At 37.4% G+C, this 15,351-nt stretch overlaps 1 protein-coding gene across 1 annotated transcript in view; it reads right to left on the reverse strand.

The window, feature by feature from the left end:
- Positions 1-15,351, reverse strand: part of LOC128622969 (thyrotropin-releasing hormone-degrading ectoenzyme-like) — a 186,841-nt gene that overhangs the window by 63,393 nt on the left and 108,097 nt on the right. Inside the window, exons 5-6 of the mRNA XM_053649753.1 lie at positions 12,417-12,530; positions 1,709-1,846 (exon numbers count right to left, since the gene is read on the reverse strand). Coding sequence (XP_053505728.1) covers positions 1,709-1,846; positions 12,417-12,530 — 252 coding nt within the window. The remainder of the gene's footprint in view (positions 1-1,708; positions 1,847-12,416; positions 12,531-15,351) is intronic.

A 15,351-nucleotide genomic window follows, 5' to 3' on the forward strand; every position in this document is an offset into this window, starting at 1 on the left:
CTAATAAGCTTTATCTATTCTGAGACATTAAAGAGTGTTTGATTTTTTGGGTGTGGATTGTCACTCTGTAGTGTGTAATATATACTGTAGGTTCCTAAAATTTGACTGGTTAGAGAGAAAAAAAATTACAATGTATTGGAATCAGGAACCATTTGTACAGCTGCATTATTGTAGCATGTTTTGTTTCTTTGGATTACTTCAAAAACAGTACTTCAAAAGTTATTATTGGTGTAGACTAGTTTAATGTTTGTCCTACTATTGTTGCTGTAGTTCAGCATGTATTGTTTCTTTAGCTTCCCTTAACCTGTGCTTTTTTCCCCCCCATCTGATGTGCTCTATCTGGTTTGTAGTCACATTTGAGGTAAGCATGTGTAGTGAGGATTTAACACAGAAATTGCACCTCATATGTATCTATGCACTTAAAAGCTATTCAGAATCTGTATAAAAGTTATGCATGAAGGTTGGGGCTTGCCAAAAACAGAGCTGTGTGTGATGAAAACCCATTTTTCTTACATAATATAAGCTAAAGGAGCAGTTTTCAATCCAGCACCACTGTCTGACAATTTGATGTAACCACAATGTTCTGGATACAGCATCGTAATCAACTCCACGGTCAATTTTTTATTTGTATAAAATTATGAATTAAATTAATATGAGCTTATCCTTTAAACCATCAGCATGTTTTTGTTATAGGACAGCACATTGAACACTGGCATTATTTTATTAATTCAGTAATTCACAATAGGGAATTATTAGCATTATAAATTAGGCTATATCCCATGCACACATTATGATTTTGAGACCTTGATTTAATATCTTATGACTTCATTAATTTGTACAGACATATCTGTTGGTAGTCGAGGAAAAAAAGGCAAAATAATTGGATGTGCTGGATCAAGTGCTATTTTATTTCAAGTGGCTGATTAAGGAGGGTGGAAGCCATATTGTCAAATGAATCCAAATGTGCATTTAACTAACAAATTTTGTGAATTTGGTTGTGATTTCTTGCACAGACTTTGGCAGGATTTTTTTTTTACTGCTGTTGTCATATCTCAGCCCAGCTCGGACACAGTTTCCCAAGAAGCTGGGTGCAGCAGTTTCCCGAGAAGGAGGGTGAGCGCATGCATGTGTGGGAATTGTAGTCCTTAGCGGCCATGTTAGAAGTGGGTGTTGCTTCTCGGGAAACTGAGTCCTGGCTGGGCTGAGATATGACAGCTGTAAGCATTACAGATGGAATAATGAATACTTGCAAGAGTATCATGTTTACTTACAATTAACTTCTTAAAACAAAACTCTAGAAAAAGATCTTGCATGGAAAAAAAAAACAAAAAAAAACCAAACAGAACAAAAACGTTGTTCAAAAGTTTCTTTACCACTGAGAAGCATTGATGTGCATACACACAAAAGTGCTGATAAATCCCATTTCAACCTACAAGATTCTAAAGGCTTGTGGCCAGAAAAAAAATACTATATATATATATATATATATATATATATATATATATATATATATATATATATATATATAAATTCTATCCCTGGCCCACAGAGCATCTTGGGGATGAGACTAATGTTAATATAACAGCACAGTTTAAACTGAACAGGGCATTTGAATTTTTAAAAATCTTTAATTTTTATTGGGTCTAACAACCCATATGCTTTTATTATTGATTAAACCTATTAAAGAAAATGCAGGAGAAACATTTGCCTTTTTGTAAGCAATCCAGTCGAAAACTCTTGCAATGTCAGCAGCTTCAAAAACCTCCTGAGAGATGGGATGAGAACTTGCCAAGCCATCTAGTAGCATCACTTCATGAAGAACATCAGTCAGGAACCTCTGCTTCTCCTGCAGGGGACACACACACACACACACACACACACACACACACACACACACAGGAGTTGGAATGATTTCACCTCACTTTATTATTCTTTTTATTGATATTCTACAATACTGATGTCTTATTAAAGTATATAAATATATTCAGATAAATATATTCAGCCCATTAGAGCGTTAGCAGACCAAACTATGACAATCTAAGACTTAAATGGGGCAGGAGGACAAAATATTAGTTCGAACAAAATATTCACTAACAGAAATCTGAAAGTAACTGACAACACTGTGTTGTTTCTGAAGTTGAAACAAGGTGACAAGAAAGGCAAAAATAATTCTAAATTAAATAACTCATAAAATAAAGGCTTACACACAAATTCTAATGTTTATGTTTCTCATGTAAACAAGGTAGATACAGATGCAAGTGTAGTTAAAAGCTTTAATGAGATTAGGAAAGAACCAATAATATATATATATATATAGTGTGTGTGTGTGTTATAAAAAAATCATAAAAATAGTCATAAAAATATATTTCAGGAATCAATATTAAAGAAATGATTATTTTATCAATTTAAAGTGATTAATTGCCATGTTATAATGAATTATCAATGCACATAGTGAATTAATATTACTATATACCTATTTATCAATCTAGCTTAGTGGTAAATATTTGCAATGTTTAACTATTTCCCAGTTCATGTAAATATGAAGAGTTCTTATACAAATCTCTCTCTCTCTCTCCCTGTTAAAACATAGAAAACCATGGACCAGCCTAACAATAGTGCAAAAAATACAAAAGAATGAATAAAGCCAGCATAAAACACAAATCTACTGTATACCAATAACACTGATTAAACATGAGCGGTATGCATCAACAAATTTCTATTACTAAAAGAAACAGATGCTAATGTAGGGTGAAATTGCTTATAATACAATTGAGTGCATGGCACAGTTATATTTGGATAATGCAACAATGTAATGGGAAATGTGATTCACTCAATAACCCAAATCAAAAGGGGAGGTTTTTCTCACATATTTCACTATAATGATATTAGAAAAGTATATTTGTATTAGTAGTGTGGTGTGTATCTTAGAAGAATGTGTCCTACATTTATGCACTGATTAATATTTGGTTTTAAACTTTGGGTGTTTACCAAGCAAAATAAATCATCAATTCATCTAAAATGCATATATAAATATTTATAAATATTCCTATATTAAATATAGGAACTCTGTGGTGATGTTGGGATGCGAAAATCCACCTATAATATACCTGAGCTAAAGCCTTAAAAAACAAAAAAAAATTATCAGTTTAGGAAAGGAACTGAAGTTACACACATGTAAGTATAATCTATCACCATGGGAAAAACCAAAAAGCTTTCAACACAAAAGAGAGATGCTGTTATCATGTAGTTGATATTAAACAATACATGGAAGGTTATATATACTGTTAAGTACAGTCATAGTAAATAAAAAAAAATGTCTGGAACAGTTGTGTTGTGTTTGATCAGGGTTTCATCTTTTCTGTCAAAATCGACCAGGCCCCTTAAAAGTGTTAATAAAGCATTTTTAAAAATATACTTATGATCTATTTTAGCAAACCCCTCATGTGTGTGTTCATGTACATGATTGTCAATGTTTAATCTTAATGGCATGTGCCTTGCAAATGCATTTTCTTCATTTCTTGCACATGTTGCTGGTTTTTACACCCCTTGGGGTGCAGAGCAGAGATCAAACTACAGTAAAATATAACCAGGATTGGCAGGTCTCAGCAAAATCTCCAGCCCAAGTACATCTCGCAAAATCCAAAAAAAGACTCAAAAATAACTCCAAAAAGTCTTGCATTCAAAAATGGAGGTGAATTTTACTTTTGTTTTTTCAGTCATTATATGGTGTGTGTGTAAATGTTTGATTTGCAGTATCTGCAGTATGCCTTTTTTGTCATAGTCTTATTGTGGACACTCCATAATCCACCTTCCCTACTCCCAATCTTTACAATATAATAAAAGAAAAGGTTCTGTACATCGTAGATACTGTCTGCACTTACACATTCCCTTTGTTTGCCATAGGTTTGCCTATGCTTGCATAAACTGATTAAAGTTCATTCTGATAATTTGCTTTTAAACAAGCTCTTGGTGGGTGCGGACTATTTTTAAACTACACCGAAAAAGCGCCACCCACAGACTGGCATTTCCCCCCACAAACTCATTCCAAATTTGCCATAGAAAAAACCTGTCCCTGGCAACTCTGATTATAATGTTGAGTTTATGTATGTGGAGGGTGTTTGGGTGGGTGTGAGAGAGAAAGTCAGGGATAAACGAGCGGGAACATTTTCTATGGCCAGTCAGATTTGACCAGAACCCCACAGTGAAAATGTTTAACAAACTACTCAAATGTCAACAAAACCAGTTATCATTAATGTTATGTGTTCATATTCTAGAAAAAGTAATTAAAATCAAAGTTAAAGCCAGTCAGATAAGAGAAATTTGACCACAATACAACCGAAAGTTGAAAATATGCCAGGAAAGTTTCATATTTATAAATACCACCAAAAAAAAACGTGTATGAATGTAATCATACACTACTTGACTTAAAGTGCTGGCAGCAGAGACGAGACCTGACCTCGGGGTCAGCTTGTGAGATTATTTTTAATTGTGTAGTAGCCAACTTGTATCGGTCTTAAACTTATGTGAACTTCAGCTTTGTTACTCTGCAGTGAGGTTTGCAAGAAGATAATAGTGTGGGACACTCAAGGTCTTTATAGTACATCTTGTTCTTTAAACCCAAACACATAGCCCTGAAATAGAGATAATACCAGCTCGGGAAACAGTTTTGAAACAGTTTTACTCTTCCTCACCCATCCTCATCCTCCTTCTTATGTCTGAGCTGCATCTCATGAATATTCAATATGGTTTAAGAGGCTCCACCAATAATTCAATGATGAATAATATTGATAATGCATTTTAGCTAATGTTTTTACTCGGTCTAGTCTTAAATAACCACATATTATAAACATCTCTGGAACTTCTCTGTACAGCCGTTCTTGTGTGACTCACTTTCATGGAATAAACTCTGACTTTTATTTTGTATTCTACAAATCTGTTTGCCTTATTTTGCCATCAGTAGATCAGTAGAGAACTTGGTCACAGCAGTAAATTGCATAACAGCATTGTTTACCTAGAGTAAGCTATACATAGGTGATACATTTGTGGAAAAAGCACTGCTTTTGTAATGCTGTGGAAGGCATTGTGCTAGCATGGTTTGGGGAAACCTGTCTCCTTAGAGGGAAGGGTTACTGCACATCAATACAAAGTTATCCTGACCGATCACCTATCCTATTAGGAAACTTTTATATCCCTGCAGGGAAGAGCTCTTCCAAGATGACAATGTCTCTATTCAAAGGGCACAATGGCTAATAAATGGTTTGATCGGCATGAAAATAATATAAATCACACATTAAGGCCTTTGTAGCCACCAGATCTCTGCCCAACTGAGCACTTATGAAAGATTCTGGGCCAATGTGTTACACAGCACTTTCCACCACCATCATCAAAACAACAACTGAGGGAATATCCTTTGGAAGTATGGTGTTCCCTCTAGTACAGTTTAAGAGACTTATAGAATCAATACTAAGGCTAATTCAAGCTGTTCAGGTGTCTCAACACCTTACGAAGGCACTTGCTGTTGTTGTATGTTGTTTATTGTTTACTTGGTAGAACACTTGTAGATGGGTAGTTGATGGGTAGTGGTAGCTCAGTGGTTAAGACATTGGATTACATATTGGAAGGTTATGGATTCAAACCCCAGCACTGCCAAGCTGCCACTGCCAAGCTGCCACTGCTGGGCCCTTCAGCAAGGCCTTTAACCCTCAACTACTCTGTTGTATAAAAGTAAGTTGCTCTGGATAAGGGAGTCTGCCAAATGCTGTAAATGGCTAATTAAATAAAGGTCAGATAAATTGCAGGTCACTGAACATTTAAACCAATATTTTAAGCTCTATGTAAACTCTCAGAAAGGTGAAGGCCACTTGGGAAAATCAAGGCATTCACAAAATGTGTTGGCCAAACTGGGCAGACATCACACACAAAATCAGCAAATGGAATGAGCTGAAAAGTTTCTAACAGCCCACAACTGAGGTGCCCAATGCTAGATACCCCTGAAATATAACAACTGATGAAGTGTGTGTGTTTATCCTATGTTGCTTGAGTCTCGCCGGGAGGTGATCATCAGCAAGGTGTACAAATAAGCAAGGACCAATGTGATAAGTGATAAATGCAGGGACAATGAGAGGGTCAGAAAATTGCAGTGGATGAAACACATAATAAAAAACAGCATAGCCAGAAGCATATCTGATTTGAATCACGACTTTTTAATAACACAGATACAGCCTACTGCATTAGATAACTGACTCTGATTCTGAGCTAGAATGGCAAACACAATCATCACGATTCAGTTGATGCTAAAACCCTGCTTTTTGTTATGCTGATGATGGGCCTCCTTCCATTTTTTCATGTGCTGAGCCTCAAGTGATTTTTGTCCTCCTCCACATGACTGCATTAAGAGCCTCTTCAACATAAGTGAGTTTTCTCTTGCTCATGTTAGGCTAATTCCTAGAACTGTTGAATTTTGTTTTAGTGAAGCAGATTCTAGAGGAGACTCTGTGTGTTGTATCCAAATTGTATTCCATGTTGCTTAGTGCAGGTTGTGTAACATTTTAATCATGTCAGCAATTAGATATATGTGGTGTAATAAGCTGGACTGAAATTGCAGTGCTGGGTTCTGCCTGAGACAATGTTAAAACATAATTTTTTTCCCCTTGCAGTCTAACATGTCGCAAAACAGATCCAATATTAAATAAAGTATTCTCATTTCTTTACATGCTATATTTAACATGTTAAAAGGCTCAATGAGTGAAAACACTTCAGACATGACAACATGCAATCCATCATTCAAGACTATTTCAATCTACAATTGCTGCAATGACATTGCAATAAAAGTTTTAAAACATACAATATACAACATCATAGCTTTTAAAATTCAATCACTGACATCACAATTCAGAATCTCTGGTCATTTGATGGACCACTGAAACAAGAGCTCTTTCTTCAGGCCCATGCATTAGACATTTATTCATTCATTTTTCTCCTGGTGGGGGTCACTGTGGAAACAGGCTGAGAAGGTCAGCCAAGACTTCTCTACTATTATCTCTAATTATGGGTCAATGAATACTATCAAGATAAAACCTTGTTAGAAGTGAGTTGGTGCAGCAACAAGTGACGTTAGTACAGTAACACTCCAGCTCCTTCTGGGGGATCCCTAGATGTTATCGAGCAAACTGTATTATATAATCTTTTAAGTAGGTCCTGCATCAGCCCTAGGTTCTCCAACCAGTAACATACCTGATACAGCGCTAGTGGGAGCCAACATGGGGCACCCTTCTAGGTTGCCTGAACCAGCCCAACCGACTTCTCTTGTGTTGGAGGAGTAGCCGCTCTACAGTGGTCAAGTCAAGTGGGTTTTATTGTCATTCCCCTATACAGATCATATACAGTGCCTCGCAAAAGTATTTTATCCCCTAAAAAGTCATCAGATTCATCTGGATTAGAAATGACACTTACACAAATTGTTCCAGCCAGAATATTATTGCAAACCAATATGCTCTTGTTTGGGGTCTTTAACCTCTCTTTTTTTTTTTAAATTGCTTGCATACGTATTCAACTCCTTCAGATTTGGACTTGGTAGAACCACCTTTTGCTGCAATAACAGCTTTAAGTCTGTTGGGGTAAGTTTCTACTAGCTTTGCACACTATTTGGGAGTATTTCTCACCCATTCTTCCTAGCAGATTTGCTCCAAGTTGTTCTGGTGGGTTGAATGTTGCATGTAGACCTCAATTTTCAAAACAGTGCCACAGGTGTTTGATCAGATTGGGATTTGGACTTTGACTTGGCCATGGCAGAACATTCATAATTTTGTTCTTCAACCATTCCTGTGTTACTTAAGGTCATTGTCCTGCTGAAAGGTGAAGATTCTCCCAAGCGTTAGCGTTTTTAGCAGATTGAAGCAGGTTGTTTTGCAGTATCTCCCTGTACTCTCAGCCACTGAACTTTGTAACACCTTCAAAGTGATTGTTGGCCTCTCTGTGGCTTCCTTCACAAGTCCTATTCTTGCTCTGATGCCGAGTTATGAGTGACAGCCTTGTCTTGATGGTGATGTGTGCTTTCGATCATTGTCCTGCTGGAAGATCCAACCACGGCCCATTTTATGCTTTCTGGCAGAGGCAGTCAAGTTTTCGTTTAATATCTGTTCATATTTGATAGAGTCCATGATGCCATGTAACCTAAAAAAATGTCCAGGTTATCTGGCAGAAAAACAGCCCCAAAGCATTAAAGAGCCACTTTCATATTTAACCATGTGTATGAGGTATTTTTCCATATGGCTACCTCTCCATGTACACCAAAACCACCTAGTGTTTATTGCCAAAATGCCCTATTTTGGTTTCATCTGACCATAGAACCCAATTCCATTTGAAGTTCTAGCAGTGTCTGCCAAACTGAAGACACTTGAGTTTGTTTTTGGATGAGAGTAGAGGCTTTTTTCTTGAAACACTTCCAAACAACTTGTGGTGATGTAGGTGACTTTCCAAACTACTTTGGATAGTAGTTTTGGAGACTTTCGGACGCCAAGACACAACTAATTACTGCAATTTTCCAGCTGTGATCCTTGGAGATTTTTTGGCCACTCGAACCATCCTCTTCATTGTGCGTTGAGACAATATAGACATACATCCAATTCATGGTTGATTCATAACATTTCCAGTTGACTGGAACTTCTTAATTATTGCCATGATGGTGGAAATGGGCATTTTAAATGCTTGTGTTATTTTCTTATGGCCACTTCTCATTTTGTGAAGCTCAACAACCTTTTGCCACACATAACAGCTATATTCCTTGGTCTTACCCATTGTTATGAATGACTACGGGAATTTGGGCCATGTGTTACCTCATATTTATACCTCTGTGAAACAGGAAGTCATGGTTGAACAATTTCCTGTTCCTAGTCACCCAGGTGTGCTAAAAAATATCAATGGGAATATACTTCAAATATATTTTTCTCATATGAATTTATAGGGGTGCCAATAAATGTTGCACACCTATATTTAAAAAGATTTTTTTTTAATAAACCTGTGTTGTGATTGCAAATGTTTTATATCCATGAGAGCAGAGTATTTTTGTGATTTATTTTTTTAACAAACGATCAAAAGTTTAAACAATAAAGACATTTTTTCACAGCCTTCTTTGCTCATATTTACCAAGGGTGCCAATATTAGTGGAGAGCACTGTATCTTTCTTTACTTCTGTTACAGTTATTTTCTTTCAGTGATAAAAAGACATCAAGACACTTTATTATAAACATCAGATTATTTGCTGTTAAATATTTTAAGGTGAGTAATTTTGATGGAACCAAGAGCAACGGCAGCACCAGTGGTGGTAAGAAGAGTAGATTCATGCAGACACTCATGTCAGGTGATTACCCAGAGTGAAATGGTCCCTAGATTTCATGTGCATACGCAAAAGTAGAGAGACTAATACACATTGTACAATGAAATTAAACAAAAGAACAGAAATCATTGTATGTTTAGTTTCTTTTTATTATATATATATATATTTTTAAAGGGTTATAGCTCGTCTTTTTTCCATGTTTGGTATTTAAAGGAAATGTGGCATGGAGCCAGTAGAACATTACAGACACAAAAATACAAATCAGCTGTCTGTCTCCCTTTATACATGTAATTGTCCCCATACAACATTCTTATTATGCCACTGACACCTTGTGATGCATTACTTATGTATAATGCATATTCCTGAATAGTTTCATTGACAAGCTATTGAAAGATATTATGTTTTAGAACTCCCATCAAATATCGCAACCAGCCAGAGCACTGTCATTCTGAACTCTCCATCAGACACCATTCACATTGCATCACACCATACCATGTAACTGCATCATCATCTTCAATTTATTAAGGTAACGTTTTCTGCAAAATTGCAGAGGTCTTCATTCTTATGGGTAAAGAGCCGACGCTGCTGCAGATTTTCATTCCAATCAAACAGGAGCCACACCTGATTTCATTTGTTTAATTGGTTTATCTTGGTCTCCAATCAAATATCAAGTGTGCATCTTATTTGGCTGGAGTGAAAGCCTGCAGCCATATTGGCCCTTTCTAGATATGACTGGTGTAATGTCTCATAAGTTTGCATGATATTGTAGAGGATCTACTGTAGGAGCTTTCCTCTACATATAACTTCTTGATATTCTTATTTTATGGGGTGGCACAGGTCTCCTGGTGAATTCTGACTTCACAAAAACATGCCACATGGTGCATTGCTCTAAATTCTATTCTAAATATGTGTCAATCAGAATGTGTAAGGAAACCAGGCTTTTGGTTAAAATAGAATTTTAAAAAACACATGCCATCAATCTTCAATGAGTTCCTGGACCAAAACAGCCCCAAGCATAAATGATGTATCACTATATTTTACAACGGGTATGGGAGCGTTTTGTTTTTTTTTGTAATCTCTTCGGCCATGCTAATGGTGTTCACGGCCAAAAAGTTTCAATGTGATTCTAATGACACTTTTCACAGTGCTGGGGATTGAGGGCAAATAGACTTTTGAAACTTTTCAAAAGGCTCTGATTGTGCATAATGATATCTTTAACTGTTATGTATTTTTTATCCATTATCTGACTGGTGCAAGTCATCAACCATCTGTCTCACTTGTGCTGAAAGCACTTTTCCTCATAATGATGAAACACTAAAAGGATGTTACATGTGTGTTACATAAGTTTCTGGAAAATAAGAAAAAATTTTGAATAATATAACTTTTCAAGAATGGCAATTTCTTTCCATTTATTTCTAAGAATTATTTAGAGGTGTCAACAATTTTGCCAAATATTGTGTTACCAAACAAACAAACACACAAAAAACATCTGGGTTACTCATGTAACCCTGTTCCCTGAGAAGGGAACGAGACATTGCATTTAGCATAACACTATGGGGGAGCGCCCCTCGTGCATGACCGGCATCTGAAGCTTGTGTAAAATCATGCCTATTTACAGTGCATCTGAAAGTATTCACAGCGCTTCACTGTTTTCAAACAGTGAAGATTTCAAACAAACTTCTTTCACGTTGTCATTAAGGGGTATCGTTTGTAGAATTTTGAGGAAAATAATGAATGCAATCCATTTTGGAATAAGGCTGTAACATAACAAAATGTGGAAAAAGTGAAGGGCTGTGAATACTTTCCGGATGCACTGTATAGGCCTACCATGATCAGGTGACGTGGCAATTAAGCGTGCCGCGTGATATAAACATGGCACCCGTGAACCGCGCCATCAGTCTCTATTATCTGAAGCGAAGACGCAGTTCACAGGCCTGCCCTGTTATGACAGAGCTATGCAACGTCTCGTTCCCTTCTCGGGGAACAGGGTTACATGCGTAACCCAGATGTTCCCTTTCAAAGGGAACTTCAACGTTGCATTTAGCATAACACTATGGGAACGAGAATACCCACTCCGTCATAGCAAGGATACGGCCTGTTCAAAAAGACCCAAGCCTGAGGGTCACTTCAAGACACTCGAGCCCGGGGTGGAATGAATATCCAGGCTGTAATAACGAATGAATGTGTGTGGCGTAGACCACGCTGCAGCAGTACACAGATTGTGTAAGGATACCCCTTTTGACAAAGCCTTCGCAGAGGCAACCGCCCTAGTGGAATGAGCCCTTATGCCCAGACGCGTAGCCTCATAAGCAATAGAGATTGCGTAGCTTTGTCATGCCAGGGCAGGCCTGTGAATTGTGTCTTCGCTTCAGATAACAGAGGCTGACTGCGTGGTTCACAGGTGCCATATTTATATCACGCGATGCACTTAATTGCCATGTCACCTGATCATGGCAGGCCTATAAATGGAGGCATGATTTTACACAAGCTTCAGATATCGGTTGCGCACGCTAGGGCGCTCCCCCCATAATGTTAGGCTACATGCAATGTCTCGTTCCCCCATCATGCATAACCCAGATTTTTTTTTGTTAATCTAAATGTGAATTTTATGTGCCATTTGATAGTGTATCACCTTTATTGATAGGCACTGTTTATAGGAGGATCAAATGTTTGCTTGTCCAAATGTGTCAAAAAAAAAAAAACCACAACAATTTACATAAGGTGTACTATGTGTTCATACTTCAGTCAATATCTTTCATAGCCTCTGATGCATTTTAATCCTCATGTGTTTTTATTGCATTATGGGTTAATATTAACAGCTAAAATTATACATAGACCTCTAAACCAGAGAAAAACAAAAACAGGAACAGATATAAAAATATTACCTCAATATATTATCGCTAAGCATGATATATCAGATACATTTATTAGATGCCGGTTAATGACAACATTATCTGTAAAATTAAAAAATATCAAAGTTTTTAGATCAGTTTAGTTGCATGGCTATAGATAGAACATGAATGGCACTTTTTAGGTTATGGCACAAAATGTTACTTATCCAAAATAAATCGCAGGATCTCACCATATTCCACTTTGGGAAGAGGAAATCAGTCCCAACGTACTCGAAGAAATGAGCAAATCCCTCTTTGAGCCATACGTCTTCCCACCAGACTGGGGTAACCAGGTCTCCAAACCACTGTACAACAGAAGAACACAGCTGATATCACAGACTCACACACTTTACATAACTGCTCAAGTTCAATACACTGTAATGAGGGGACTGATTGTTTTTGGCCTTATAATGTCATCACAGATTTTAAACAGAGAGGTGACATAATGAAAGCATATCAGTATCACATACAGTATATAGTGTATTATAGCCTTCAGTATGGTAAACTTCATTCTCCAGCGTGTCTCTAATAGTCTGCAATAAGACTTCAAAACAGAGTGGCCTATTTTATTAAGAGGTGAAACTCCAAGAAAACATTGTTTCTATGTTGTTCTGATAAAATACTGACTGCTAAGACCAGTCTGAACTACAGACTGCTGCTGCATTAGCCAATCATATTATTAATGTCATCCTGTTTGAACTGTATGCATATAGCTTTATGTCCTGAAAACAATGACATTAGGTTGAACACCATGAGTCAATGTTTCAACTCTACAGTAGGGATGTCACGAGAACCGATACTTCGGTACCAAGTCGGTACCAACATTCTTAAAACGTGACGGTACTTGTTTTTCTGCAGTAGCGTTCGTACTGTTGGTAATGACAGTACCGGGGTTGTAATTCTTCCAGAAATGAAGGGGGCAGCAAATACGCGTAAGTGTTTTAGTTGGTCCACAAGTGGTAAAGAAAAAGAAGAACGCCTACAAGCACACGGGAAAAACTACAGAAATGGCAACAAGTTTAGCTCTGCCCCGACTCGTTGAGAGGCAGAGAGAGGAAAGCTTGTAGAGAGGAAAGGTAGCATTAGTTGCTGGTGTGCAACCGATGCTATTGTTCATTTCAAACAAAGCGAGAAAACACCTGGAATTTGGTGAAGCACCTGAAAGACGGTAATATATTGTGTTTGTTTGAGGCAGCTGGCACTGTGGCCGTCAAACCAGCTAACGTTATGCTTCATGTAATGTTTGCGATAGCCAGTTATTTGTTAACGACGCTAACGCATTGCAATGTTATAAACTACCTCCTAATGGGCCACCATTCATCGCCATTCAGCTCCTGTCCTGTCAGCTAAATGTAGTCTAATGTCACTAATAATTATTCAAATGGTCATGCTTTTAATAAATCTTTTATTAGTCATTGTCAGACAGTGTTTGATAACTAAAATCTCTCTCTCTCTCTCTCCATCTCTTTGCCAGTATTAGCCAGAGGAGGATGTCCTCTAGGCGTTTATTTTATTTTTAAAAAAGTGTATATGTATTTTTTGATACCACACAATGGTATCGACTTTGGTATCGAGTATCATGTACTTTTGGTGGTATCGGTACGGACTACTAGATTTTTGGTATCCTGACATCCCTACTCTACAGTGACACTTTTTCCCCACAAATTTCAAATAGCTAATTGTGAGTGGATGAAATACTATTAAGTATAGATAATGAGATCAATCAACTCTGTAAATAAATCATGCTATCTTTAAGTATGAGATTAGGTTGTGATGTTACTTCTATTTAATAATCTCATTATTTCAACTCAATAACTTGTTATTTCAAGAAATGTTTTTCCATCCATCTTCTACCGCTTACTCCTTTTCAGGGTCACAGAGAACTTGGAGCCTATCCCAGAGAGCATCAGGCACAAGACAGGGTAAACCCTGGACACGGTGCCAGTCCATCGCAGTGTACACAATCACACACACATTCATACACTACGGACACTTTAGACACGCCAATCAGCCTACCATGCATGTCTTTGGACTGGGGGAGGAAACTGGAGTACCCGGAGAAAACCCCTGCAGCACGTGGAGAACATGCAAACTCCGCACACACATGGCCCCAGTGGGACTGGAACCCTGGACCCTGGAGGTGTGAGGCGAACGTGCCTCTAAATTTCCCATCGGCTAAAATATACTGTTCCCATATAAACTATGATGTCTTTGTTATTATTCTGATATGGGTGGTGCAAAATCTTGCTTCTTCTTTTGAAGCAAAATGCAAGAATAAGCTATTCTTTTTATCCTACTTTGTACACATGCAGTCAACCAAACTGAGGGAAACTAGTCTTATATTACAGACAATTTTACTGGGTATTCATGAAGAACACAAAAGACCAGCTAGTCTGTTTTGTAGTGAGGTAATGTATGCACAGGAGCCTGTTTAGGTTTTGTTTTGGGAGAAAGGGCAGACAGGTACATTGTTGAGCCAGGAGATTGGCCTCTTATGGCAAAAAGTCTCCCCCTACCCCCAAACACAGACATTTCTCTGCGAGCCAGGGCTCTTTTTTACGCAGAAGAATTCTAAACATCCTTATAGGAAAAATCATGCACTAGACAGCCATAGCTTAAAAGTGCTGCTACTTTCAAGTTAGTGTGTATTGTATCTGAATAGGCTGTTATCTCAATCTGAGTGCTGCTTCTACTTTGACAGGTCCTGTGAACTCAGAATGGCTTTTGCTAGTTTGGAAGTGAGAGTCTGAGCTGCTCTCTGCAGATGGAAAGATGGAACTCATTCACTTTGTTGTATAAAGCAGAAACACAGAAGGCAGTTTCAGACAAAGTCCAAATATGTTGAGAAAAATGGCAGGGATTTAGAGGTGGAGTCACTGATTATAAAATTATATGATCAAATAATACTTAAGCCACATATATAGTGTAAAGCCTGGATTCTGTATATTTATACAGTATATTTATTATGAGCTTAAGTCTGGAAGATACAAAAAGTCATCTCTATGCTCATGGAGTTGCAGAATCCAATTCTCCAATATCTGAATATATTGTACATCTTGACAGCACATATCTTAACAATTTCCACCTATAGTGATGATCTAACTTGTAGGATTATGTTAATCTTAT

Source organism: Ictalurus furcatus, chromosome 19 (assembly GCF_023375685.1).
Source record: "Ictalurus furcatus strain D&B chromosome 19, Billie_1.0, whole genome shotgun sequence".
Classification (NCBI taxonomy): domain Eukaryota; kingdom Metazoa; phylum Chordata; class Actinopteri; order Siluriformes; family Ictaluridae; genus Ictalurus; species Ictalurus furcatus.